Below are 26,758 nucleotides of genomic sequence, written 5' to 3' on the forward strand. Positions count from 1 at the left end.
GTCACACTGATGACAACTCGTGGAGCCTGCTGATCAAATATAGCTGACAGGTGACTAACGAAGTAATCTCTGCTTTCAACGCAGTCATCCGTAAGAGGAAAAACAGCCAAGTTTACTATTGCAATATTCTTTTCTGTCTGTCAAACCACATTCACGCCTGATTTCCTACTACTCTGCTATGCATCAGTCAACTCCACCCGCCCGACCTTCCACCTCTTCCACCAACCCCCTCCCCCTCCCCCTCCCGCACCAATGCGAAACTTCAACCTCCACGGCCCCTTGACCGGCGAAACCTGGCCGGAACAACGCGCCATCCGCGCCTACGTGGCTTTCCACCGATGGAAAGCCAGCAGGGTCGACTGGACAACGCCGGGCAGCGGGCAACTCCCTTTGCTGACCCGGCGCCTCGACTTCGTCGACCACATCCCCGTCAGCCGTGGAGTCTACATCCTGCGTTGCGGGTCGACGTTGCGGAGAGTTGACGAGATACAGGACATGCTCATGCAGATGGGGTTCACGCTCCGCGGCATGGGACGGCGGCACGCGAGGGGGGAGAGCGTCGATGATGGGAAGGTCGGGTACCTGAAGGGGCATTTCTGGGCTTGGGTCGGATATCTGACGAAGCTTTGGCGGTGTATGACGACGGCTGGGATGCTGGGTTTCAGTATCTTGGTCGTGAGTGAGGCGGCGGGGTTGCTGCAGGTTGCGGAGGAGGTGGCGGCGTTTGTGAGGGATATGGACTTCGCTGGTGTGGTGTTTTTGAGCGACGAGTGGGATGAAGAGGCGAGGGAATGGACAGAGGCGATGTTGAGGGAGGAAGATTGGTTGGCTGAGGGGGCTTGGAGGGAACGGTTTTGTGACATTCTGCGAGGAAGAGATACGTTATAGTCTCTTTCAGGTAATAGATATTTACACATACTTATCTTTTTCTTTATCCTCTTGTTGACGTGGGACTTGGTGATAGTTGAGATGTGTAGATAGAATGGTTGATTTGATCCACAATATCGAACGCACTTGCCAAGCAGGATGGCGCATGGCCTGCATCCGGTGCAAAACAATGGTACCATGACTGGTGAAAATTTTCAGTATGCTAGCTCGCATTGATGGCAGAGAGATAACTCACTAGATTCTGCAGGGATTTAATGCCATTATGCGTACTGAGCAAAGGCGCCAAGGCTTATATTGCAATATCGTTTCCTATTAAAATCCGCTTACGCACCGCTCCTTCCTCCTCTTCTTCTTCCTACTCCACGGTACCAGTAAAATCAGTTTCAATCACCTGCCCAACCCTGGAACGACTTACTTTTCACAATTCCCAAATGCCTTTCCAATCTCACAACTCGGCCGCGAACATGCCGCCACCCAAGCAGCTATCATACCAAGTCCAATACTGGAAAAAGCCCATGGGTATTAATGATCATCACAACTTCCCAATCTCCGATACTGCGGCAGCAGAGATGAGGCAAAATGCCACTCAAAACCTCTCGAGACTCCCAAGCCAGCTCCACCAACTGGCCGTCGGCTCAACATGGGAAAGATCGGCAGACCAGAGCATGAGGGAGTACCAGCTTTTAGACTATGCTGCGCAAAACATTGACATTTTGAAAGCGATGAACATCAGGGACAGAGATCGAGACCAGGAAGAAGCCAGTAGAAAGAAGAAGGAGGAAGCGCCTGGGGTGCTAAATGCGATCAAGTATTGGGTATGTCCGCAAGAGATGAAGAAAACGAGAAACGACATGCGAGAATTGAGGGAACGCGGTCGCTACGCCCGTTGCGTGAAAGACTGCATGCCGGAAATCCTCGATGGGACTGACATGCGGTGGTCTGGCACGCCTGACTTCGTTTACGTAATGAAGAATGTGGAATGGATCATGGAAAAGGCGCGAGCGACAGCCACAAAGGTGCAGACGGATAATCCAGACGGCCACTGGGCTATCGAGCTTCTCAATTTTTACTCGGATAGCTGGATTGTATGGCTCGATGATTTCAATGAGAATTTTCAGACTAATTGGTATGATCTTGACAAGAAGATCGAGGGTGCGAAGCAGAGAGCTGAAGTAGCGGAGGAGATTGTCGAAGAGATCGAGAAGGAGAGGAGGATGCGGATGCCAGTTGGACTTGCATGGGGATTGGCGTCAGAGAATTTCAGAGAAAGAGATCCGTAAAGTCATAAGTCGGCAACTCGTAAACCAGTAGCAAAAACTCACATTGCATTTCCTTGACAATTGTTTCTGACCTGTTCAGTCAATCAGCTTCCACTCTTGGCTGCCTTCTAGGTCTAACAGTCACAATCTGTTGAGATGCCACAACTAGTGTCGCTTTCCTCTAGCCTTCATATCTTGCGATCAAATTTCCATCGTGTCGATATTGCCGCAGCAGTGGTAGCATATCGCCCTTCGAAATTGACCTGCTTTGGCCGTGAGAGCTGAGATACGGCTGGCGTATGTCGTTCGGCACCTTCATAATAGGCATATTGCTGCAGTGCAAGGCAACTACCAAATTCAGAGCACTTTTGTGCGATATGCCGACATTAGTCGAAGGTATAGGGTACGTGACGCTGATCAGGGTCGTGGCTGATAGACAAATGGCACAATCCAGGGCAACTTCATCAAACTCTTTCATCCGTCCACGATTTCGCAGAGCAAGTGCCATGGTTTACCACTATGCTTGGGGCTAAGACCCAAGGATGAAGGACAAGCCGAATGTATTCTCTCGTTTTCTGCTTGCAAACTCGGATTTTTGTCCTTGTAGAAGCTTGGCTTCTAAGAATAGGCGCATTCTTTTTCGAATAGCTTTCCAAAAGCCTTTCAGCTCCTGTACATTCCTACCATCAACCCCTCTAGTACTACTTCGCACCAAATTGGTTCAAGACCAAAGGCTGTCAACTTCCTACATAGCAATGACAATCCGTCGTCTAGGTCGTCCTTGGATACGGCCCAATATCTCCCCTGAGCTGGCACCAAAGACAAGCCGGTGAAGAGACAGGACCATCCAAAATGGCTGCTCGAGTAGTCTACCACCGATAAAGACAGCGAGGGCCATTTTCCGAGTTTGAAAGGGAGATCGCGCTGCAGAGTTTACTAGAAAAGTCAGAAAGTGCCGTCAATGAAATTTGTAGCAAGTCACAAGAAGAAAATCGTAATGATCAGGCTTGCGAAGAAAATGAAGCTCAGAAGGAGGACAAACAGAGCTTGCGTAGCTGGCCAGAACTGGTGGTTGCACATGGGAGAGAAGATCTAGGGCTTGGGGGCGACAGATCGGCGGAGCTCGCTGCTATGTATCGCAAATTCGTGCCGATGGTCTTAATGAGGAGATCCAGGAAGGAAGAAACATTGCGAAAACTGCAGGTCCGAGCGGGGGAGCAAGTATAAGAATCAAGGATTGCGCCGAGAGCAATATGAGTAGGTCCCGTAGAGGCTTCTGTAGCAAACAGTAAGCCAATACTGGAGATCAATTAGGCGCTTAGTTCCCAGATGTAGCTGCGCCATTCATTGTCCTCCTTCAGAGCGTGCCTCGATCGCCAGCCGAATGTTCTCAAGCATCCTCAAGGACGCACTATCAAACCCATCAAGACTCTGGAGGGACGTCCACTTGATGGCGAGCTTCTGCTATAACCAAATACGTTCGTATCTCTGGCTTTCTTCAAGTTGTCTTTCCTATCATTCATTGTCCCGGTAGCAATGGAGTGGTATTGGTTTGGTCCACGGGTGATCGTTGCATCCTCGTCGCCTTTGATTTCTCTGTGGATCAAGTGGCTACTCTATTGCATCTGATAGGAGCGCTACATGCGATGGGAGAAGTGAATTAGTGGACACGAAGTAGAAACCTTATCATGGATCTAGAGATACAGGTAGAAATAGAGAGTCACTGTCGTTGATACTATTAGGAGCAGAGAAGAAGTGCCTCGAAGGGCGGGCTAAGGACGCGAAGACTTGTAGATGATGATGATCTTATCTAATCTAATCTACGAGCCAAAACGAGCTAGACCTTAACAAGCCACGCCAAGAAAAAGCTTCCGTAATTCGGCTTTTGCAACCTTCAATCGAGAGACATCATGCAAACTCAATTACAGAAAATGAAGTGGTGCAGAAGCTTCTGCTTGACTGATATAATCCTACGTACGGGATCGTACGGGGAATAAAATACATGCATAAGACACTCTGCTCGTTCAGCATGCCGCAAACGAGTGCTGCATTCCCCCTCTCCTTTGTCTACCCTCAAAAGTTCCGTTTCTCCGCTTGCTTGTTGGATGATTCTTTGTTATTTACGCATTCCTTTGTCACTCTGAAAACAGTAATCCTGAAGCCGGTAGGGTGAGGAAATGGAGCTGAATCTTTCTGTCGTTTGAGATGGGTTTAGTTTCAACGCTTGTTCCCCATTCCATTTCTCTGAGTCTTTAGAATTACGTGGAGCGCGAGTAAGATCGAGTAGAAATGTCCACGAACAAGCGACAGAGTATCTCTGACGAGGCCTCCAAGAGCAATGGCGAACCTCACTCTGCGTCTCCACGGAAAAAATTGCGATTGTCTTCGTTCTTTGAAGTAGATAGAGATAGAAGACACGTAAAAGCTGATGCGATCCAAGACGGTAATTACAAGCCACCCTCTGCTCCCATACAGCCATCCTGACTACACCATCGACTAATTACTGTCTCAGAGGGAGCCAGACCATCCGAGCGAAATAAACGATCCTCTTTTGGACACCTGCGGCCTGGAAAAGTGCCCACTCCACCCTCTCCGAACTCTTTTCCGTATTCTGGTCCGCCAGAACTGTTCGACGTCACACCTGGCCTACTAGATGCAATGTTTCTAGCCGATGATGAATCACCTTGCTGGAATACCGACCATGCTGCATTCATCAAGTCGGCTGCCGGTCTCGAGAATGAAAATTGGCTTGGCAAACGGCCACTGGGTTCAGGAAGTTTTGGAACAGCAGGTCTGTGGGAATTGCGAGATGACAATAACGTTGTGATAGAGGTACTGTCAGATTTCTGTTCTGTTCTGTTAAGCGGCTGAATGATATTCAAGCAAATCGTCATCAAAGAAAGCAAGACTATACCTGTCGAAAAATGGACCGGGGAAGTGCCCGAGGAGGTCAAAATGATGCGCAGGCTGAATAAGACCGGCTGCCAGGCTGTGCCCAAACTGATAGCGTACAAACGTTATATGCATGTCAGAAAACATCGCATATATATGGAGTATTGTCCCTATGGTGATTTAGTAACGCTTAATGTCAACTATAAAAGATTCAGGTTGGTGGATCCTTACCTGTAAGTTTTCTTGTGTTCGCCTGACAAGCAAAGGACCTATTTTCCGGAGCCATTCTTATGGCACACTTTTAACAACCTTGTTAAAGTAGCTGCAGCGATGGAGAATGGACCGGATGACACCAATTGGGGCTATCGAATCGTGCACCGTGATTTGAAGCCCGCAAATAGTTAGTCTTTCCATTCCAGATTGCTTGGGCTGAGTTAGACAACTCAATAACATGGATAGTATTCCTAGGCGTTGAGAACAAAGATAGTGCATTCTCATCATACCCAGTCGCCAAGACTGGAGATTGGGGTCTTGCTATCAAAGTCAAGCACGGTGACCAAGGAAACCCAATTGGACTTCGAGGCGCTGGAACCCAAGGGTATTACGCCCCAGTGAGTACTGTCCAACCCAATGTTGGCAAGTTACTAATTCTCATGAAAGGAGCAAAGACTTTTCCACTCAGGAATTGCACTTACGACCCAAATGAACAGGCACCTAGACGGGACAGCTCCACTGCCAAAAATTTCTGCGCACACCAACATATGGGGCATTGGCGCAATAATGTTTGAACTACTGACACATGAGGCCGTCGTGTATTATTTGACTGATGACGAGTGGACTGTCAATGAGGCTTTTGTCGACATCCCGAACGTCCGAACCCCAAGATACAGCGGCGCTCTAACAGAGCTGATAAAGCTTTGCCTAATGCCAGAGCCATGGGATCGTCCGAGCATCGAAGAGCTTGAACTCAAGATCGGGGCAAAGTGTCAGCGCATAATGAACGAGTATACTGCCAATCCAAGCCTACAGAAACAAGATCGACTTTACTACGCAGGTAGCGAGATCAACCAAATGCCGCCTGGGGACTGGAATTACTGGAATCCTGTTGTGAAGGATGTGCCGAAGCCATCGGACCTCCCAGATCCAAAAGAACCTAGAAACCCTTTCACTGAAACCATCAAATATCCACCTTTTCCCACATCGGAACTAGATGGCCCCGAGGAGGAAGGAGGAGAGGTGCAGGAAACCCGTGTCAAATCCAGTGACGACGACGACGACGACAAGGATAACTGGAGATATGACGGCAATGATGAGGATATTTGGAGAGATGACGATGACGACGATGAGGACACTCACCACGAAGCATCCGAGGGCCCAAGAGTGGACGGCGTTGGAAAGCCCATTGTTGTATCGGACGGTACTTCAAGCGGTCGTAATGGCAATGACCTTAAAGATCCGGTCGTTATATCTGACAGTGATGAGGAGGATGAATTACACGAGAGGAGCGAGAGAAACGAGTTCAATCGGGGTGATGAAGTCGATGAAGGAGAAGAAGACAACTGGGCAAATGAGAATAACGAGCGCAATCCGGTCGTTATATCTGACAGCGATGAAGAAGATGAGTTAGACGAGAAGAGCGAGAGAAATGAAGTCAAACATGGTGATGAGGGAGAAGAAGGCAGTTGGGCAAATGAAAACAACGAGAGCAATTGGGGCGATGGGAGCGAGGACGAGAGTTCTTCCGATGACACCGACGCAAGGCGCCGGATGGCTATAAAGAAACCTCCAGGCACTTAAATATGGCAGACGAGCAGGGTACCAATACCGGCCTCACGTTGGTGCCTGTCGACCAGAGCACTTTCTTTACTAGTTAACCGCCAATAATTCAAAGAAATGTTGGTTGACAAGAAATTAAGAAAGGTATACTACGATCGGGTTAGAACGTTATATCGTTGCCCTTCTCGAAGTTTGGCTGCAATGCCTTGAATGTTCTTTGTTCCTTGATTATGCCTAGCACTTCTCAAGTCAGCGTGCCAAATTCGGGCCCTTTCATCCAATGAGAACAATATTAAGCAACAATATCAAGGGCTGATGTGTGGTACTTAGCAAAAATCGAACCGTCCACCTGTAACATTGATTCTGCCCAATGCGGTGTGACTTCTACTCGCCACTGGACTCAATCTACGCATTCGGCATTCGACCTGATTTTACGAGGAGACTCCTGATGGCAAATGGACCATACCTACACCAAGGCGTGAAGCTCGAATGTACCCCTCGAGCTCGCTTTGACTTCCGCAACGCCCCCACTGAACAGTGAGCCCCGGTGAAAATCTGAAGCTCAAGCCATGCTAGGGTTCCTCGACTACTGGCGACAAGAAGCTCAGGGTTCGTATAGACAGGTCCCGGAAGGTGAAGATAGCTCCAGCCGGGAAAGGCACGATACCCCTAGACCCACCATCCTGCACTTTGTTGTTCAAAAGATATACGAAGTGGCGCCCTTTTTGCTATTGCTCAATCTCGTTTTCGCTACCGTCTGGACTGCTCAGGGGTTGTTGCACATCTCCAAGCGACCGAGGGCCGTTATCCCTGACAGTAAGATCTAATTACCATGAGCAATTGCCTGATGAGACATGAAGTCCTAACCGCTGGTGGCTAATTAGTTCCTATCATAACTACAACATTCGATGAAAATGCAACATTCATGGCCCCGGCTTCGCCAGAAAGCGACGCAGCGTGGGAAGCCTTAAGACCCAGTGAGTAACTTCCTCTCGCCCCACATTTATCAGCTACCACTGAGCATACACCGCGCACAGAAGGAGGGGGTGCAATCGTAGTTCCGAACGCCAAAGCCTACGGACTCAAGCCCGGGATCCCCATGAAGACAGGACCCGACGTCTACGGCATCTCCATGTTTCACCAATTGCACTGCCTTGTATATATCCCCCCAGTCAATCAGCTTTCCAGGCGCTCACTCCCCCTCAGCTAACATCATCCCATCTGCAGACAGTTCTCCGAGCGAGCTATTACGCCGCCCTCAACGGCACCGTTCCCGCCTTCACGCAACCCGGCATCGAACTCGTCTCTGAGGAGAAGAAACTCATGTTACTTCGCGGACATACCGCCCACTGCTTCGACTATGTACGCCAGGGCATCATGTGCGCGGGCGATCTGACTATCGAGTCTGCGAATGAGTTCCCCGAAAAATGGCTCGAGGGGATCGGCGAGGATGCACTTCGTGAGAAGTATGGAGGACACAAGCCGGTGCTTGTGGATGGGTGGGGGATCAAGCATCAGTGTCGGAACTTCGGTGAGGCGTGGGATTGGACATCTAGGAATAGAGTTCCTGATGGTTCTGGTGTGGTGCTGTAGCGTGTGGGAGAGGGGTTTGCTTTTGGTCTCTCGAGTTTGGAATTTCTGGAAATGTACGTTGGCATTCAATTGGTGCGCGATGACTGGTGTCAGCGGATATCTGGAGGTCCTTGTGGTAGCACGGGATGGCCACCCACAGCCGCGGTGCCGATGCTAAGTGCGATGAGGACATGTACGGACCTCGATCACTCTTTCACGTAATGTTGTGAGTCCTAGCCAGAAAGTCATCTCCTTGAGACCGATCCCGCGACGACAGTAGGTCTGATAGTCGTACGATCCGAACTAAGAGCTGTGCTATGCACCGAAAAACTTCTCGGGCCAGAGCCAAGTATAAAACTGTTAGGCTGTTAGACCGCAATTAAGGTTCATTTCATTGAACTTTGATATTGGTTTCACTTTTGCTTTTGTCGCTACCCGGACGGAGCCGCTTAGCGCTGTATCAAAAGAAACGCCATTTTCTGTTCAGTACATTAGGGACTCGTCTGTTTGGAGCAAGCCACTTGAGGAGCCTTCATCAAATTTTTCCACTATCGATCGTGTCTCTATGAACAGCGTAGCTTCCTCATCCGCTTCTGCTGCCATGCCTACTAGCCCGCCACATTGTCCTTGACGCGTTCTAGTGCTACATATGCATACTGCGGCTTCACCTACTTGATCAGGGTCTTTCAAATTTTTCAGAAAAGACACGTGTGTATGTTTCAGCGTGTTCTGTTTGGTCTACCAACTTTCTATCTACCCCAGCGTTCCGTTCCCCGTTTCCAAATGGTATACCCTACATTACGAAGTATTCTATAGTAGCTGTAGTACAGTTATCAAATCCTCACTCCAGATAGGCCCATACCTATCATCTTGGGAGCCTTTGATGGCTGCACTCACCTGTTGTAGCAGACTTCAATATGTAGGAGTAGTGCATGGGCAAGACATATCCTAGCATCCTTTCATCTTCTATCCACTGCGGACGCATCTTAAAAGCTCATGATGATCTTGTTTCATCACTACTGTCTGTTGAAGCCTTGTCGTCTATCAAAAGCTCTACTGAGTACGGTGCCATCGAAAGTTTCGCCAAGCTTCCAGTGCGTTTTGGCTGCCATACCTGGGCACGCCCACGTGGACAAGCGCTCCGAGATCGGTACCGCTGGTTCGCAGCGGTTCGTTACGGGCAGGTGCACTATCTCCACTATCTCAACGTCCATTTAGACGACATCTGTTTACTTCTCTGCAACGTCTTCTCGCATTCCACTGATTTCAGCGATTCGTCCTCGAATGCTTTCTTTCATGCATCCGGTGAACAGTCTGAGCTTCTCTACTGCCAAGGGACTCAACGAAGTTATGCTAGCAGCTCCCCAACGCCTTGGCACACAGGGCTACCCAACAGGCCTTGGATGAAAGCAAGCCCAAGATGCTGTGAGGATTCCGTGAAGGCTACAAGGGCGGATGGCTAGGTATGATGAATTGGAGACATATACGGGTTTCAATACACCCGATCATCATCATCATTCTTACACCATGCCTCCCAGGCTGTCTTGCTGCCGCTGGCACAAGTTTTGAGGTTCCAAGGTCCTGTGTGAGCAAGTTTGCGGGATTCTCAGGTATAAGTATCTGGGTTTTTCCCCTTTCTTTTTCTCTTTTTCTTTTTCTCCTCCACCAAAAGCTCTCACTACCAATGCTCTTACATTCACACAACATTACAATGCCACAACTCATCTCACTCTCAGTCAACCGCGCATCTGCTGCCATGCCTTCCCTCGCAGCATCTTCGCGCATCCCTGTCCGCGTCAACGACTCTGTAGTCCCAGCTGCAGCCAGTCGCCCCTCCGTCAAGACCGCCGATGACATCGCCACGCTCTTCTCCGCCATGTCCATCAGCAAGCCCACCGTCGTCAAGCCCACTTCCGCATCACCATCAACATCCCATGCGTTGAAGTCCAAGCTCCCCATCGCCGCCTCCACCAGTGCCTCCAAGGATTGCCCACCCTTGCGTCAGCACCAGCAAAGATCTCTCGCCAAGATCGCTCCCTTAGCCAACAGCGCATCTGTTTCCGAACGGATCGCCGAGCGCCGCCAGCGTGTCATTGCCAACCTCGCACCTGGTCCCAAGAGATCTACGCCTCCTGTCAAGATCACTCCGGCGTCGACTATCAAGTCCTCCTCGACGTCGTCCAGAGTACCGTCTTTGCTACCCGTCACCACCGCGCCAGCATCGACCTCCCAGCCATCATCGATGCCATCAGATGTCATCGTTCCTGCCGCCGCCATCCCTGTCGCCGTTCCTGCGCCACGACGGTACGGCTGGCTTACCGTCCAGATGCCAGATAACTTCCGCCAGGACAAGCCAGGAGAGTGCAATCACATCTACGCCTTGGTACAGATATCCGACCGAATTTTCGACGCCGAATCTCTCATCCCATCGGCGCCCACCGGTCGCAAGGCTCGTGTTCAACTGCTTGGAAGATTCAAGCCAGCGAACATTCCTCTCACCCGAACTCCTATACCTCACTCTATTTCGCCCGTCTTCCTGCCGCATACAATGTCCCAATTCCCTAGGCACTTTTCGCCAGTCTACCTCCCTCGTCGCCTGAAGTCATACAAAATCCGAGGTACCTCGGACTACTGCCCTGCAAGACCAAGCAAACCAGGACCACGACGCAACTGTGGCTATGGGCCACTATACAAGGGCAGGACCTGCGATTGTTGTGAAGAAGACGGCGATGTCCCCGTCCGGAACTACAACATTCCCCCTTACCAGTGGGCAACCACTCCAGCGGAATCGGGCGTGGACCCTCATCCTCGTAAATCTCGCACTGACCGCCCTCGCAAAGTCGTTCAGTTTGCCGAGGACCTCATTCATACGTTCGCAGGTGCCAGAGATCCCAACGCCTCCTTCATTTGGGAGGGCACGTCTAAGGACACGGCAACGAGAGAACGGGACTTTCCAGAAGGATTCCCACTATATGAGGGTGGAAGAAGACGACAATTCCTCCGACGATGACGACCAAGTCTTCTAGCTCGTCCGCCTGTCAATTCAAACCTTCTTCCTCGTCATCGCACTTCCTCGAGGTCGTCTTCCTGACATGCTCTTGGACATCTCGCTTCGACCACGATCCATTACATGACTGCCTCGCTTCAGCGGTAGGGTGCTAGACTGCCTCGTCTTCCTTCCCCCCCTTCACACCCCCCTTCCTCCCCCTTCCTTTTCCCATACTAACCACGAGGCGGTCTGGCATGGCGCTCCGTCGCAACCTGGAAGGCTGAGACGAGGTAGCGTATGGCAATCCATACCGGCCTGTTAGCGGATCCTCGTGTCGTGAGTTAACCCGTTTCCCACCAACTTTTCCATCCTAACGGGTGTCACCAGTATCATCGAGACCAACTCATAAGACCACACAGCACTCATGTCTCACAAGCGATCCGCTCGACAACTTCTCACCGCAACGTTCCCACAGACCTCCTTCGACTTTCGACTAGTTCACAAATCACGGACTTCTCAACATTTCCTACATCGACATCGCAAGCCAAACGTCGATGTGTCTTCTAAGCTCCTCCACCAACCTTCCGACTCTAGACTGCAACATCGCTATGGGGGTTGGGCCCCTCATGGTGGTTGTTCGCCAGGCAGACCGGAAGCTATGTCGGGACATCACTACGCCAAGTCTTCCACCTCCCTATTCTCTTCCTTCTCAGCTTCCGACTCTAGACTGCAACACCGCCGTGGGGATTGGGCCCCTCATGGTGTTTGTTCGTCAGGCAGACCGGAAGCTTTCTTGGGACACCACCATCTTCTCTTCGCCAACACCTTCATCTTTCGTCTCGAGGCTGCAGCGGCTGTCGGGCTTGGACACCCTGCCACCGCTCGTCAGTAAGAGTGAAATATGATCATCACCTTTCGACCGATTTCTACTACGACCTTTTTGGGGCTGGGCACCTCGAATTGTGTTCCTTCAGTCAGAACAGTTGAAAGAATCCGACCTCACTAACTTCTTCCCTCCGAGTCGCATCTCCGAGATCTTATTCCGTTCAACTTATGCTTTGATTACAATCACCCACAATAACAGAAAAGGCAGTACGTGGCCAAGAAAAAAAATTGAACACCCAAAAAACCCTCCTAGAAAAAGCAGTGAGTCAACGTGGTACCAGGTTTTCATCATCATTTAGTTGTTCGCGTGCTTTGTGCGTTTTGGTATTGTTAACATTACAGGGTCGGATCGTGAGCTTGGGACGACAGTAGGTACTCACCACCCCTACCGTTTCTTGTAGGACTCTTGATAATACCTCACTCTAGGCTGTCTCTTGTGTCGGATCGTGAGCTTTAAGGAAATAGTAAGTACCTATCACCTATATCATTTCTCGGAGGACTCTTGATAATACCTAGCTCTAGGCTGTCTCTTGTGTCGGATCGTGAGCTTTAAGGAAACAGTAAGTACCTATCACCTATATCATTTCTTGGAGGACTCTTGATAATATCTCGCTCTAGGCTATCTCTTGTGTCGGATCGTGAGCTTTAAGGGAACAGTAAGTACTCATCACTCACACTATTTTTCGGAGGACTCTTGATAATACTTCAATTTAGGCTGCTTCTTGTAATTGCGCTTGGTGGAGTCATTAGTGCCAAAAAACACTGCAAGGTATGCCCTGATCTTCACCCTGTGCCGAAATTCACGCAAGTGGTTCGAGCCAGTTCCTTTCACACTCTCTCGTCGCCGGCCTTACACTACCGCTGGTTGATATCGAGACTTTCACTGTGCTTAGCACTTCTATCTTTATGATTCATGATCATCATCTTGTCTACCGTGAAAGAGACATACCACAATTTTTACAAAACCCTCTCTCGTCGCCGGTCTTACACTACCGCTGGTTGACACTGAGTTTGCATGGGCCTCAAGCTCCCTAAAATACTCTTGATCCACTTCTTATTGCCGCATGCAACGGCGCCAGAATTTTTAGAAAACACTTCTCTCGTTGCCGGTCTTACACTACTGCTGGTGACACTGAGACTTCCCATTACTACTTCTTTTCATGCACAACGATCCTCATATGCGTCTGGGAATACGCAAAACCCAAATTTTTTGCCACTCTCTCACGTCACCGGCCTTACACTACCGCTGGTTGACACCGAGACTTCCACTGTGCTTAGCACATCTACTTTCATGCATCATGATCCTCATATTGTCTACCGTGGAAGGGACATGCAACCAATTTTTGGAACTCTGCAAAGGTCTTCAAAGGCACTGCCTATGATCTGCGCTCCTGTGTCACCGGCCTTACACTACCGCTGGTTGATGCGCACATCTTTTCCCATCACTCTCTCCTGGTTTATTGAGCATTGGCTGTGATTGGGAGGAGAGCAGCGGGTTGGGGTTACTGATTGTGGTATTGGCGGATGTTGGAGAAGAACAGCACGTTGTGGTCAATGGTGGTGCTGGTGGGGAGTTTGGCGGAGGTCGGAGATCATGTACGCTATAGACTACCATTCATAACGAATGAAACTGTGCAAAGCACTTTCACCAGCTCAAGTAGATGTGCAAGGCGGCTAAGAAGCTTGTCATCGTTCGCTTTCCCGATAAACGGCGATGCGTAAGGTACTTTAGACGGTAGACCTGATCTTGACACCACGCCGACTTTAAGGTTTGGATGCGGCTACTACCCGCTTTTGTTTACGCCTATTTTTGGACAGCTGCCCAGCCATCCGGAATTGACGAGTGCGCATCTGACATTCCGCCATCTGCGACTCGACCACAGATACGGATCATGGCCAAAACGGCCCTCAGCGGCGCCCATACCGCTGGGATCTATGCCGACTTGACTCTCGATGGGCCTGAAATTGGGACGCTTGTCGTCATTGTTGATCGAGCGAAAAACCTACCAAACCGGAAAACGATGGGAAAGCAGGATCCTTATTGTGCTGCTAGACTAGGGAAGGAGGCCAAGAAGACCGACACAGACAAAAGAGGAGGGCAGACACCGAAATGGTGAGACATCAATTTCCATCACAGTGGTAGCATACTGACTTGCTTCAGGGATCAGGAAATGCGCTTCACTGTTCATGATTCCCCTGACTACTACCAACTGAAAGTATCTGTATTCAACGACGACAGGAAGACTGAACTCATCGGAGAGACCTGGGTTCCTCTCGACCGAATAATCATACCTGGTGGAGGAACAAATGATCTCTGGCATGGCCTCAATTGCAAGGGAAGATACGCAGGAGACATAAGGATTGAGCTCACATACTATGATATACGCCCAAAACTAGAGAATGCAGAAGGCCGACGTCAATCTGCCCCAGTCATGGGGTCTATGGATCAAGTAAGCAGTGGCATTGGCGGCCCGAGACAGCCCAAGCCAGTCAAGAGAAGACCTTTGCCTGCGGACCCAACCGACCCTTCTCGCTCCTCACCTCTCCCTCAAACACCTCCTCCAATCAGCCAAAATCTTTCAAGCTCTCAGCAGCGTTACGTTGCGTCACCAGACGATTACGGTTTCCAGTCTACACCGCCAACAGATAAGCGACACCAGCGTCTACAAGATGAACAGCCTCGAAGCTCGCCTTTAGCCAACAGCCAACAAGCCCAAAGACCGTACAACGACAACCCAAATATGGCACCAGCGCCAAGCCAGCCTGATTTCGACATGTACGAATCTACCAGCCAAGCAGATTACAGACAAGTCAGCGCTCCGGTGCTCGGTGAAAGCCCACAGAATGGGCAACCTTATGACCAAGAGAATGAGTACGATACGGAATACGCGGATGATTGGCAGATGAGGCCACTAGCGCAACCATTGCAGAATGGCATGATTCATTCCAATTCTTCGCCAGCGATGGTAGATCACCGGCTCATAGATCCCCGGCTCCGCCAGAATACGATGCCACATGCATGGCCGGATGCCGAGACTGTTGTGGATGATGAAGGACCGCCCCCTCCTCCGCCTCCAGCTCACCGATCCATTCCTCTAGCGGCGCCTCTTACTCCACGTGCTCGAGGCAATATTACCGGCAGTATCTCTGGTAGTCCTTTGGCCAAGGTCCAAAGCAATTCTACATTTCAAGGGTATCAACCCTCAGTATCGCCTTCTAATTCGCAAGGGTACCTGCATCATGGCATGCCGCCTAGTCTTGTTCCTGGCTACGAGTCTAAAATAGCTGAGGACGAGTCGGAAAGGACGTACGAAAGGCGCATGAGCGCAAGGCAACAGTCTCTTAATCAGCCGCTTCCTCAGACTAACCCCGCTTCCTCAGCAACTCAGTCTATACAGCAGCCGTTGCCTCGAAGCTTTGAGAATATGCAAGAGAGGCGAGCGCACCGCTACTCCGCCCCTGTCGACCGATACTCCACCCCAATATCCAAGCCGCGAGCGGTAAGCCCAGATCCTCGTACCCCTGTACGCAAGTCTTTGAGCCCACAACCGGCACCTGCAGAGAGACCACAGCAATCCGGGATACCTTTCTCGCCTGACTCATTTGACGCCTACAACCCGTCCATCAGCGCTGCAAACGGCGTCAATGATCCAGGCGCGAGGTACAGCACACCAGAGCAAGCTACGGAAGCTTCTCGACAACATGAACGACAAGAAAAGCTTGGTGACGGACCCATCATTGGCAACGACGGACGGATTATTGACCCATCAGACCATCTACCAACTAATACGTGGGCTCCAGAACCGGAGCAGAAGTCACCAACCAGGCGGGGTCCGGAGGTCACCGTCAGGTTCAGGAATAGTCCGCAAGGCGCGCAACCCATGCCGTCGGCTGGACGTAGACCACTTAACGAAGCATCCACCCCATTGTATAATCACAACGCGGGAAACAGCCCTTCAAATCCGCCCAATCGAAATCGTCTACAGAAATATCCAAGGATTTCGCCTGGTAATGTCCCACCTCCTGTGCCCGGGAAGATTCCCATAGGCCGTGGGAAGGAAGATTGGGGCGATGCCTTGAGCGAGGAGATGCGGAGGATTGACATCGGATCGGGCAGGAGAAGGGGTTACGGGCCATGAATCATGTTGAAAATCTGGGCAGAAAACCGTTTAAGACCGTAACTATTTTTGAGCTAGTATACACCTATATAGACACATCGAAGGCGTCACTCCTATAGAATTGTCGCTTCCCATATCTAATCCAATTCTCATTGGCTCGAAGACAGGGGGATTCCGCTTAGTCATGCACCAAACTTCCAAAGACCGCGAACCACTCCCCATCCCATTTCCCGCCCATCCAACCCACCCCAACAATGTCCGACCCCGACGCCCCTCCCCCCTCCCCCCCCTCCATCCTCAACTGGACCCTCGGCTTCCTCCTCGTCGGCCTCGCCTGGGGCCTCACCACGCCCTTCATCCGGCGCGCCGCCCTCCACTTCCACCCCCCCGCCCACCCCTCCCTCGACCGCGTCGACACCGGCACCCGGGCCGGCCGGGCCCGGCGGCGCGTCCTGAAGGCGGCGTGGACGGTCGCGGATCTGCTCCGGAGTCCGGCGTACGCGCTGCCGCTGGTGGTGAATTTGACGGGGAGCGTGTGGTTCTTTTTGCTGATTGGACGGGCCGGTAGGTGGGGGTGGTTTTCCTCTTCTCGCTTGTAAGGGGGGGGGGGTTTGGGGAAGAGTTTGGGGTTGGGGAAATGGAATGGGTGATGGTGGTGGTGGTGGTGGTGGTTTAGAGCTCCGCTGACGGCTGTTGGTGTAGAGTTGAGCCTTACGGTCCCGATTACGAATTCCCTGGCGTTCTTGTTTACGGTCTTGGGGGAGTGGTGGGCTGAGGGGAAGGTTATATCGAGAGGTACGTCCTATCCCCCACGCCCCCGGCGACCATTAATCCCCAGACTACGTATCATATTGGTGCTGACTTTCTACTGACGGAGAAACAGATACCTGGATCGGCATGGCTTTCGTCTTGGGCGGTATTGCACTATGCGTTCAGTCGAAGAATACATGATCTTTGGGCCTTGAAAATCCCTACGTTTTACCGATCTGTTGCCGTCTCGTTCTGGCAAACCATGGGCTAGATGGAGTCCCGAGAGCGATGTCCATTTACAGATTCTCTGAGCCGAGGAGGTGCGAATATATAGGCTCTATGTATGAGTGGTTCCTTCTCGCACGCCTTGACTCTGGTAGCACGCCCTTGGACGAGCGTGAAAGACGGTCATATTACTGTTGTAGGGTAGCAGACCCGCCAAAAAACGGTTCTACGCGCGAAAATATTGACAGTATCAGGGGGTGTATCCGATAACCGCCCGGAGGCAACAAATGCGATTTCTACCATTATTATAAACACTACCACTCTATAACTACTATATAATCTATATTTAATAATCTAGATTTATTCTATAAACTCTATTTAATCCTTTCTATTATAAAATTATTCTATATAATCCCCTTTATAATATAAAGAGACTTTATATATAGCGTATCTCCCTCTAATCTTTAATACTTCTCTACTATTACTACTAATTTCTCTATTAAAACGCCTCTTCTAAATATTAAAACGATATATAAGATACTATCGAATAATATTTAAATCTTATTAGTTATAATTATTTTATAATAGTTTTAATAAAGTAATAATTAAGATGAGAGATAGTTAAGATCGAATACTTTCTCTATTTTCTTTAATTAATTCTATTACTATTAGCTCGAGAAACTTCTAATACTTTTAATAAAAATATTTTTTATTAATTTATAGAGCTTAAAGATATTCGAAAGATTTTTATCTAAATATTAATAAAGTAGAGATATCTAATTTTAATTATAAATTCGCTAAGAAGAATATATAGCTATTAGAGTATTAAATTAATTAATTTTTTTTTATATACTTATTATAATAGTAGAAAAGCTTAAAAACTTAAAACTCCTTCTTTTATATATTCTAATTATTCTCTTTAAAAGTAAATAAAACTATACGACTATTTATATTAGTCTTATTAAAATATTTTCTCTTTTTAAAAATAAAGTTATTAATCTCTCTTATATTATATATAGTAATTAGAATTAGAATAAGATTATTATCTTACTAGATTATTATTAATATATTATTCTAAATTATTATAGCGAGAACTTCGTATAAAATATTTCTTATAAAGACTTATTTTATCTTTATAAATAATTTTAAAAGATCTAATTAATTTAGCTTTATAATTTTATATATTATAATTTCTCTATCTTTTAAAACTATAATTAGTTTAGATTTAATAAAATAATTATTTATAAAGAGAATAGAGTTATAGAATAGTATATTAATAATTAATTTAAATACTATAATTAATATATCTCTAAGATCTTTAACTTTTAATCTATTCTTAAAACTTTATATAGAAGAATACTAGATATAATTATAGAGATAGCTCTTATCGCTAATTACGAATAGCTTATATTTCTTCTTAATTAACTTATCTAAAGCTATTATAAAATAATATATATATTCTATCTTCTTAATTATATATTTATTAATTATAATATAAGAATTTAAAATACGAAGCTTCTTCTAATTACTTCGTATTTTATTTATAAATAATTAAAGCTTTTTTATATTATATAAACTATTTATATCTATCTATTTTAATAATTCTAAAATTTTCTTTAATAGAGTCTAAGTAATAAATAAATTTTCGAAAAAGAATATAGCGATTTCGAGTTATATTTTTAATAATTAATAAAACTATTAAAGTAATTTTATTAGTTCTCTAATAATTATAAATAATAAAAAAATAAAAGATTCTTATATAGATTATAATAGCGATAAAGATTTTTAACTTCGAAATATTAATAGACTTCTAAATAGAATCTAAAGTACTCTATAGAGAGATATATAAATTAATATTTTTATAAAAATATATTCTAAATAGTAATAGTTTATATAAGACTAAATATCGTATATAAAGTAATTCTTATATCGCTTAAAAGATAACTAATAATTATATAATACTTAATTTTTATTAACTAATACTCTAATAATAAAGATATACTCTAAAAAAGAATATTACGCTATTTAAGTTTCTCCTTTCTTATATTAATCTAAATATCTCTTTTCTAATATTTTATAACTTAATTTAATTCTTTCTTATTAGAAGTAGATAGAGTAGTAATTTTAATTATATTAGACTTAATATAGTAGAGTTATTATAAAGAATAAAAAAAGTCGCGTAGTTGAGACGCGGAGAAAAACCACGCTAATTTGTTGCCTCGGTCTGGGCGGTTATCGGATACAAGGGACTGCTAATCTCCCGGCGGTGTCTAGCCCTAGAAGGTGTACGAGCAGAGTAAGAAGGTGTGATGGTGCATGTCACGGGATGAGTGGACTGTGTATTATTGTTGTGTTGGGGACCCTTGCTTCCATCTACCTAATTTGTTATATTGCTTGCCTTTGAAAAAGCTGGTCGATCAATGCCAGCTGCACTTGGTGATCTATCAGCGATTCAAGTGTGCGTGCGATTCTCCGCCCTCGAGGTTCCTGACCAAACACATTTGCCTCTCAGGATTGGTACGCATGGCGCGGCTGTGGTCGGCCGAATCGTGGGCCGAGACTCATGTTGAGTGAAAATGGGATTGAATTGCTGAACTTAGTTGCGAGCTTGACCATTTTTCCTTCCCATCTTTGCTCCTTCCAGCCCTGGTCTGGCTTTCTGGGCACTGGTGTCTGAAAACGGGCTTGAGGATTCTCTCTTCGTTCTTCCTGGTAGCATCGATGGTGCGGAATCGGTGGCTGAGCGTGATAAGGGGACACCCCCCTCGGATGCGCCCGAATGCGTACTGCTGGCGCGGTATCTAGATCCACCACGGTTCTCTGCGTAGCCTTTGCGTGACTCTTCGATGTTACTGTCCTTGACGATAGGATTTTCTTTGGTGGCCGTTCGTATGTCACTGCCGCAGGAAGACGCTATGACTTTCGAAGGCTTGTAACTCTCTTTGTTCGATCGCCTGTTCGCTGTCGTGTTGACAGCCTGAGTGTCTTTGATCTTGGAAGCTGAAGGCGGGCCGGCACGAGCCGTCTTTGCTTCGGTACTGGATGCCATGGCGCTTTGATCGAAATTTTCGTGTGGGGACTGCACGGTGTAGGAGCCCATCTGAACAGGATCACGCCTTGTTGTCGCAGTCCCTCGGCCCCCATGCGAGCTAATATTGTTGCCGCTTCGACCAGAGCCTCGGCGGGATGATTGGGCCGTGAATGGGTTTTTCTTGTCAGAGCCGACATCAGTCAATCTTCCAGTTGCTGACCGTCTTTGCTGTACTTGCTGCAAGAATTGCTCGTACTCCGGGCTCTCTCTGAACCATAAAGGGATCTCGCGAAGACCAATTCTCTGCTGCGTCTCTTCGTCGACTGGCATCTCATGCTTGTATCTGCAACCTTCTTGCATGTAATCGCACTCTCCCTTTCGGATCCAGTACGTGCAGTATCGCTTCTTTGAAAGAGGACCTGGCGTCGAACCTTCCGGGCCCGTTGCTTCCTCTGATGCGGCTGGACTTGTAACAATGCCCTGACGCTGAGGCAGAGATGGCTTTTCGAACGGGCTGCCCTCAGCGACTGCTCCAGAATCCTGGCCAGGTCGCCCTCCGGCCTTGTTCGCTGGCTTGTCGGCTGTTTGGGAGTTGCTGCTACCGACACCGACGATTTGGCCTTGCTGGACCATGGTTGATGTGAGTGCGGCTATGAACAGCGGGTCTTCTCTCTTCATATCTGCAGCAGCAGTATTGGCACGGTTTTCAGTAAGCGCGATCGCCCTGGTCTCATTGATCATGTTTCGATGAGGAGGCGCTATCGAGGCAGTTCCAGCTGAAGGGGAAGCCCGTGTCTTTCCATTGGAGATTGGAGCTAAAACATCCTTCCCGCCCGAGTATTGGGTACGCCGTATTTCGTCGATTCGCCCTATGCTAGTGCTCGCATTTGAGAAGACTCGGCCTTCCGCTGGCACTTGTTGGAATCCTAATACCTTGGCCTCTTTCTGCATCTTCTCCATCAACCGATTATATTGATCGCCTATACTTGACAATTCCCTGGCAAATCTGTCCTTTGCCGCCGCTGCTACCTCATCTCTCTCACTTACGGCTGTATCGTCCATGGGAGAGTCTTCATTGATGCGTGTTGGTGATTCGATTGGCGGAGTTGGCAGGACCATGCATAATTGAAATCCGACACCAACAGGCTTGTCAAGACGTTCGCAATCACAAAGATTGAAGCCTGCGGGCTTGAGAAGGCCAGAGAACCAGCATGAGCCCTGAATAGGAGCCATCGCGAGATGCTCGGCCTGATGCTCGACGCAGAAGGACTGGATGCGGCGGAGGGTCACAGCGAATGCTTCCATCTTGATCAGGATGTTCTCGAATTTGAAATCAAGCTGCTCGATCTTGCAGCTTCTGTAGACGCTCTCAGGTTCCTGGAAGCGCGTCTCGATCATGGAGATGGTCGCAGATCCGATATTTGTCCGCTGGCCTTCTTCAAGGTTGTCGGAGTCGAAAAGTTCTGTAGCTGAAACGTCAGCACATGCCCTCAGCCCAGTAAAGACAATACCATTGATACCTAGCCCATTTGCCGACAGCTCTATATGATAGGTTTCACATAAAGCAGCATCTGGAGCATCACTTCTACTCTCATTCCCCTCCTCCTTGGAGATTCGAGAGAAGAAGTGTGGTCCATGGCTTTCAAATATTGATCCATGTTCTTCGGACAGTGGTCCTGGGATGGTGGACATGGTCATTGTGAATCCCGTAGCACCGGTTAGAGCCGGCGCTTGTGTGTGTGATGTTTGTTGTCAGGACGAATGTGGATGACTGTCCATTTGCTTATTGATGGTCAATTGAATGAATGTAGCAGCATGCGAAGATGTATTTGGGATGTCACGGTTGTTGTAGGATGACGGAGAAGTTAAGGCCAAGTGAAGTTTAAATGACAGCCAGTGCTCTGCCCGTGCTCCGGCTTCACATTTGGAAAGAGATTCACGTTTTCGTACGTTCGCTGAGTTCATTCATCTAGTACACTTCAACCCTTCGATTTGACAATGCAAGAAGAAGTTTTGTCACGAGGTGAAGGTGCAGATACTGGCCAGTGGCGGTGGCTTCAAGCATTCATGGGGATTGACCTTCAGGTACAGTCATCGGGTTCATGCATCGGGCCTGCGCTTCCTTGCTTGACTTGGGCCAAGTGAAAAGCAGTTGTTTCATAGCTCACAATCTTAAGGACTGGCCAATGCCTCTAGGTTCGAAGCCTCGGTGGAAATTTGCATTCTGTCGTTTTAATTTCGTTCGTCATTCGGGTCTGCAATTCTCTCTCCGACCTTGAAGATCCATCGCTCGTGCTCGAAGCTTGTTTTTCCCACCGCTTCGAAGGTATAGGGACAGGGCGTTTTCACTGCTCGTTCAAAAAGAGCTAACTGGCTCTAGACGTCAGCATTGCTATCTACAACCCTGGCGTGGAAGTAAGTCAAACTGGACCTGCTTAAGAGACCGAGTTCCTCATCATGCTTCGAGTGGCTGACTGCTCAGAAAGCATTTCGATCCACAAGAGGTGCCGCCGAGTGGATCGACCTCACTTGAAAAGACGCAGGATCTGGGGCTCGTTCTTGCAGTGACCACACAATCATTGGCTTCATGTCAATTTGCTTGGCCGTTGGTGTATACGTTCGGTCCAAGCAGAGTATCAAGCAAGCAGGAAACACTCATGATCCGGAAATCTATTCATTGTCGAGAACACTTGTACAGCTTGTGTGCCTTTCTTGTACGCCAAAAGCCTTCTTGCTGAGTGTTCTGACTCCGCTTACGCTTTTCCCTAATTCCAAGTGCAGGGCCCCCCACACTCTTCACGACCGTATCCTGGCTACACCAGTGCTTTCTCGACGATAAAGTCTTGGTCCCAGGCTTCAAGGCTTCGCTCCTTGGTGCTACCGGCCTCCCAACCGACTTTTGCCACGGTCTTTGGCTGCGCGTTTGGTCCCTGGCTATGAATTCCCCGCGCATCTGTGCGCTTTGAGAACGTCTCTCTTTCCCGAGCTCTGCAAGAAGATCGTGAAAATATCTGCGCTCCACCTCCACCGCTTCGCCGGACGCGACGGAGTCCAGTAAGGCCCTTGTGCATCGGCCTTCTGCAAGCCAGGTCCTGATACTTTCGTACACGGTTGAAAATTTTCTGTCCGGCGACTGTCTCGAAGCTAGACAGTTCCGAGCCTCAAGCTCCGGTGTGCTGCCAGCCGAGCTCTGACAGCAACACCGATAGAACCCTGCAAGCCTGAAGAAATCGTGGTACCACTTCTGTGATGCATCCTCGATGTCCACAATCACAAGGTGTCCAATGAGCCTCTCTATACAAATTTTACTAACGCACCTCAACAGTCCAGCAAAGATCTGCATGTTGAGAAAGCGGTCATTTGTGTTCGCTTGCATCAGCTCTATGGTTGCTTCCCAGTGTTTTGAGAAAGACGTGCTGATGACGGCTTTTCCAATGATAGGAGACTGGTCCAGAGTAAATGGCGCGTCCGGTGAATTTGCTCAAAGTTGTTATTAGCAAGACTTCTGTAAGGGTTAGTTTGGCAGGTACCTGATCTGAGCCTTAGCACTTCCACTTCGGTTTCCAGGATTTTTCCTGCTTTCAAAACGTCCACGATCCTGAAGAAGTAATCGTGTCCAAATGGTTTTAGGGCTGAGAACTCTCCCATTACATCTGCCTCTTCAAGATTCAGCATGGTGGAAGCTTGGTCCACTTCGGCTTCGAACATGGGCGGCAACTACCAAGACACTGGCTACATGCACAATCTGCTTAAATGCCTTCTTGACTACGCAACTGGAAATGAGAGCGTGATACCTGCGAAAAGTCACAAGATCTCATGACGGGATGACTTTGCGGATAAGGTTTTGCTTGCCTAAATCTCTACTTCATTCCGAACCAGTCAATGCGCGCCAGCTCATCATCTTTGCCACCAGATCTCATGACGGCGAAAATCTTAATACCTGACGCTCAGCTCTACCTCGTTCTTGTTCTCCATCATCGTTCTCGTCGCCCTTGTCCCACCCTCTATCGGTGTATACTGTTCCATCACGGTTGCCAAAACACCACTTCTCATCCAACGCTCATCATGGCTGGACTCAGGACAGTTGCACTGGATGAAGCCGATGAACCTCAAAGACTGAATCTCAAAGACGACAACCAGTGGGCTTCCGGCTCATCTATACCGGGTCTCAATGCACTCATTCTCCAACCTTCTCTTCGAGAATATAGTATGCCACGAAGATAAAGCCAAACAGACCTTCTACTCCGATATACCAGACCTGAACAGAAGACACTGACACTGGAAAACTCTGAAGCGTGAGAGTATCTGCACCGGGTCCACATTTTTCTCAAATGCATGATGGATTCTGCCAGGCACCATCTTGCCTCCTGTGCTACCTGATACGTCGCGCGAGCGCTATGCAAACCTGCGAGAACAACAGCCCGTCACTGCTATGTTTGTGCAGCGACATGTTACGTGTTTCGGCAACGCGTCCGTGCTCAGTATGCCACCCTCAGGATCCTTTCATTTGGACCGTGACTAGTTCTTTCTTCTTCTGCCCCCGATTCAGCTTTTTCACCGATGAGGGGTCACGGCTCCGATTTTGGAAGAGAAAGAAAAGACAGTCCATCCTCAAAGCTTATGATCCAATCAGGAACCACTTTAATAGGCTCACAGGGTCACCGATGCGGCAGGATAGCCCGAGACGTAAAGAAACGACTAGGCTTCTCGGGCAAATAAGAAGTATTTCTGTTGAGAAAGTGAGAAGAGAATGCATATCCCGTCCACCATTCAAAAGTAGCGAAACACCATCCTTATCCCGAGGGCGTCAAATATGTAACGGAGCGCTACGCACCAGACAGTGTATCAGCGTTTCCGCATTAAACCATCCATTTCCATCCATCAATTCCTCTTACCTAATTTCACCAATCCGATCCCAAGCCGACATACCCACACCCTCGATGACAGATATTGCAAGGAAGGGCTCTCACTCACTCACCCGTTGCACCTTCAAGAAACGATACTCTCCACGCCTACCTGGTAGGTCTGTTGACACTGTCAGCACTCTTCTCCTTTCCTCCATCCATTCCTCCATCCATCCTTCCATACACACCAACAACTAGCGACCAACCCTCCGCATCCCTCCTCTCCCACCCCAGCATTCGAACCCCATAGCCCGCAACCCAGCCACGTAATTCTACCCTCCATATACCCCTTTCGATGCCATGCGAATGAATCACGGTCCGATATGTATCGTACTCCGCAGAAAAAGCTTCTCGTATCAGACTTCAGCTCCGTGTTCGCGTGCTCATCCGTCTCTTGTCTGAACGGCCACAAGCTGTGACGGATCTTGCGCGTGGGCTATGGATTCGGACTGTTTTGCCAGTTTGTACGCACCTTCCACGCCGCAACATGAGTGTCGTCGGGAGGCTCTAAAGTTAAAACTCCATGTGAGTCTGGAACCCTCTTCGGTATTCGGGAACCTGTCGTCAACATCGACAGCACGCACGCTGAGTGCTGATCATCTCAGCAATGGGGAAGCATGTGCGCGGCTTTGGCTTAAATCGCGTGTGGTGCGGTGCGACTAACTTCCTAATGTATGGTACAAGTTTCACGGCGCAATGATAACTACGAACCCCGATTCTTGCTGGGGAATCACATTTCCACATAGAATGCACTGAAGTTCCCCAAGACAAGACAAGACAAGAGATAAGGCCGAGACCCGCGAACCAAGAAGACGCGTCGTCGGACCCGCATTGCAAATCCCTGCATGTCTTTTCACGCTCCAGCTAGTGTATCACTACGGGGATATAACAGCACTCATGCTACACGACGCGGATGGATGCTAACTGACAGCCTGTGAAGATTTCGTGCGGGAGCCCTTGTTATCCCAAACACCAAGATATCCTAACCGGAAGTTGAATCGCAGTCTCTATCCAGGCTAGGTATGCCTCGAATGAAATTCCACGAGGCAGTGCTGCCGACGGAGTCCGTCCGAGTTCGCCTGGAAGCCTTACTACATGTTTGGAACGGTCGCCAGGCGCTCGCTCGCTCGGGGTGTTCGCCGCTAGAGTTTGGAGGTTCCGTACGTTCGGCACTTATTTAGAGTAAAGCTCCGGGCACTCAAGCTCGCTTCCCTATCTATTATTCGATACAGGGCACGTTGGAACCTTGGTCGGGTATAGTATCTCGAAGCTGGCTCCGGGGTAATTCTCCAGAACGCCACCTCGCATCCAAGTGTCAACAGGGGGAAGCTGATCCGGAAAACCTTATACGTGTGGAAACCATGCCGTATCAAGGCAGCCGATACCGGCTGCTCTCTTTTCTTCGTCACTACTGGCTTAGGTCCGTCATGTCTGCAACCTTGCAACTGCAGCCAAGGCATATGACGTGC

General features: G+C 48.5%; 10 protein-coding genes across 10 annotated transcripts; 8 read left to right on the forward strand and 2 right to left on the reverse strand.

Moving 5' to 3' along the window:
• Positions 1-252: 252 nt before the first annotated feature.
• HO133_005727 (uncharacterized protein) lies at positions 253-888 on the forward strand (the record flags this gene model as incomplete). Its single annotated transcript, XM_037296634.1, has 1 exon — positions 253-888. One exon carries the CDS (start codon positions 253-255, stop codon positions 886-888), a length of 636 nt encoding a protein of 211 aa, XP_037147815.1.
• A 464-nt stretch (positions 889-1,352) lies between these two features.
• HO133_005728 (uncharacterized protein) lies at positions 1,353-2,168 on the forward strand (the record flags this gene model as incomplete). The annotated part of the gene is made up of 1 exon (XM_037296635.1): positions 1,353-2,168. The coding sequence occupies one exon, from the start codon at positions 1,353-1,355 to the stop codon at positions 2,166-2,168; it is 816 nt and encodes a 271-aa protein (XP_037147816.1).
• Positions 2,169-4,436: 2,268 nt separating this feature from the next.
• On the forward strand, positions 4,437-6,836 carry HO133_005729 (uncharacterized protein; the record flags this gene model as incomplete). Its single annotated transcript, XM_037296636.1, has 6 exons — positions 4,437-4,590; positions 4,660-4,979; positions 5,031-5,155; positions 5,306-5,439; positions 5,508-5,650; positions 5,700-6,836. 6 exons carry the CDS (start codon positions 4,437-4,439, stop codon positions 6,834-6,836), a joined length of 2,013 nt encoding a protein of 670 aa, XP_037147817.1.
• A 548-nt stretch (positions 6,837-7,384) lies between these two features.
• HO133_005730 (uncharacterized protein) lies at positions 7,385-8,408 on the forward strand (the record flags this gene model as incomplete). Its single annotated transcript, XM_037296637.1, has 4 exons — positions 7,385-7,631; positions 7,700-7,792; positions 7,853-7,971; positions 8,043-8,408. 4 exons carry the CDS (start codon positions 7,385-7,387, stop codon positions 8,406-8,408), a joined length of 825 nt encoding a protein of 274 aa, XP_037147818.1.
• A 1,690-nt stretch (positions 8,409-10,098) lies between these two features.
• Positions 10,099-11,397, forward strand: HO133_005731 (uncharacterized protein; the record flags this gene model as incomplete). The annotated part of the gene is made up of 1 exon (XM_037296638.1): positions 10,099-11,397. The coding sequence occupies one exon, from the start codon at positions 10,099-10,101 to the stop codon at positions 11,395-11,397; it is 1,299 nt and encodes a 432-aa protein (XP_037147819.1).
• A 2,756-nt stretch (positions 11,398-14,153) lies between these two features.
• HO133_005732 (uncharacterized protein) lies at positions 14,154-16,400 on the forward strand (the record flags this gene model as incomplete). Its single annotated transcript, XM_037296639.1, has 2 exons — positions 14,154-14,374; positions 14,423-16,400. The coding sequence occupies 2 exons, from the start codon at positions 14,154-14,156 to the stop codon at positions 16,398-16,400; spliced, it is 2,199 nt and encodes a 732-aa protein (XP_037147820.1).
• Positions 16,401-16,633: 233 nt separating this feature from the next.
• On the forward strand, positions 16,634-17,330 carry HO133_005733 (uncharacterized protein; the record flags this gene model as incomplete). Its single annotated transcript, XM_037296640.1, has 2 exons — positions 16,634-16,943; positions 17,263-17,330. 2 exons carry the CDS (start codon positions 16,634-16,636, stop codon positions 17,328-17,330), a joined length of 378 nt encoding a protein of 125 aa, XP_037147821.1.
• Positions 17,331-19,950: 2,620 nt separating this feature from the next.
• Positions 19,951-22,077, reverse strand: HO133_005734 (uncharacterized protein; the record flags this gene model as incomplete). Its single annotated transcript, XM_037296641.1, has 1 exon — positions 19,951-22,077. The coding sequence occupies one exon, from the start codon at positions 22,075-22,077 to the stop codon at positions 19,951-19,953; it is 2,127 nt and encodes a 708-aa protein (XP_037147822.1).
• Positions 22,078-23,198: 1,121 nt separating this feature from the next.
• On the reverse strand, positions 23,199-24,060 carry HO133_005735 (uncharacterized protein; the record flags this gene model as incomplete). The annotated part of the gene is made up of 3 exons (XM_037296642.1): positions 23,199-23,373; positions 23,703-23,865; positions 23,916-24,060. The coding sequence occupies 3 exons, from the start codon at positions 24,058-24,060 to the stop codon at positions 23,199-23,201; spliced, it is 483 nt and encodes a 160-aa protein (XP_037147823.1).
• A 390-nt stretch (positions 24,061-24,450) lies between these two features.
• HO133_005736 (uncharacterized protein) lies at positions 24,451-24,684 on the forward strand (the record flags this gene model as incomplete). The annotated part of the gene is made up of 2 exons (XM_037296643.1): positions 24,451-24,592; positions 24,620-24,684. 2 exons carry the CDS (start codon positions 24,451-24,453, stop codon positions 24,682-24,684), a joined length of 207 nt encoding a protein of 68 aa, XP_037147824.1.
• Positions 24,685-26,758: the final 2,074 nt, after the last annotated feature.

The sequence above is a fragment of the Letharia lupina genome, assembly GCF_014066315.1.
Source record: "Letharia lupina isolate WasteWater1 chromosome Unknown contig_22, whole genome shotgun sequence".
Lineage (NCBI taxonomy): Eukaryota > Fungi > Ascomycota > Lecanoromycetes > Lecanorales > Parmeliaceae > Letharia > Letharia lupina.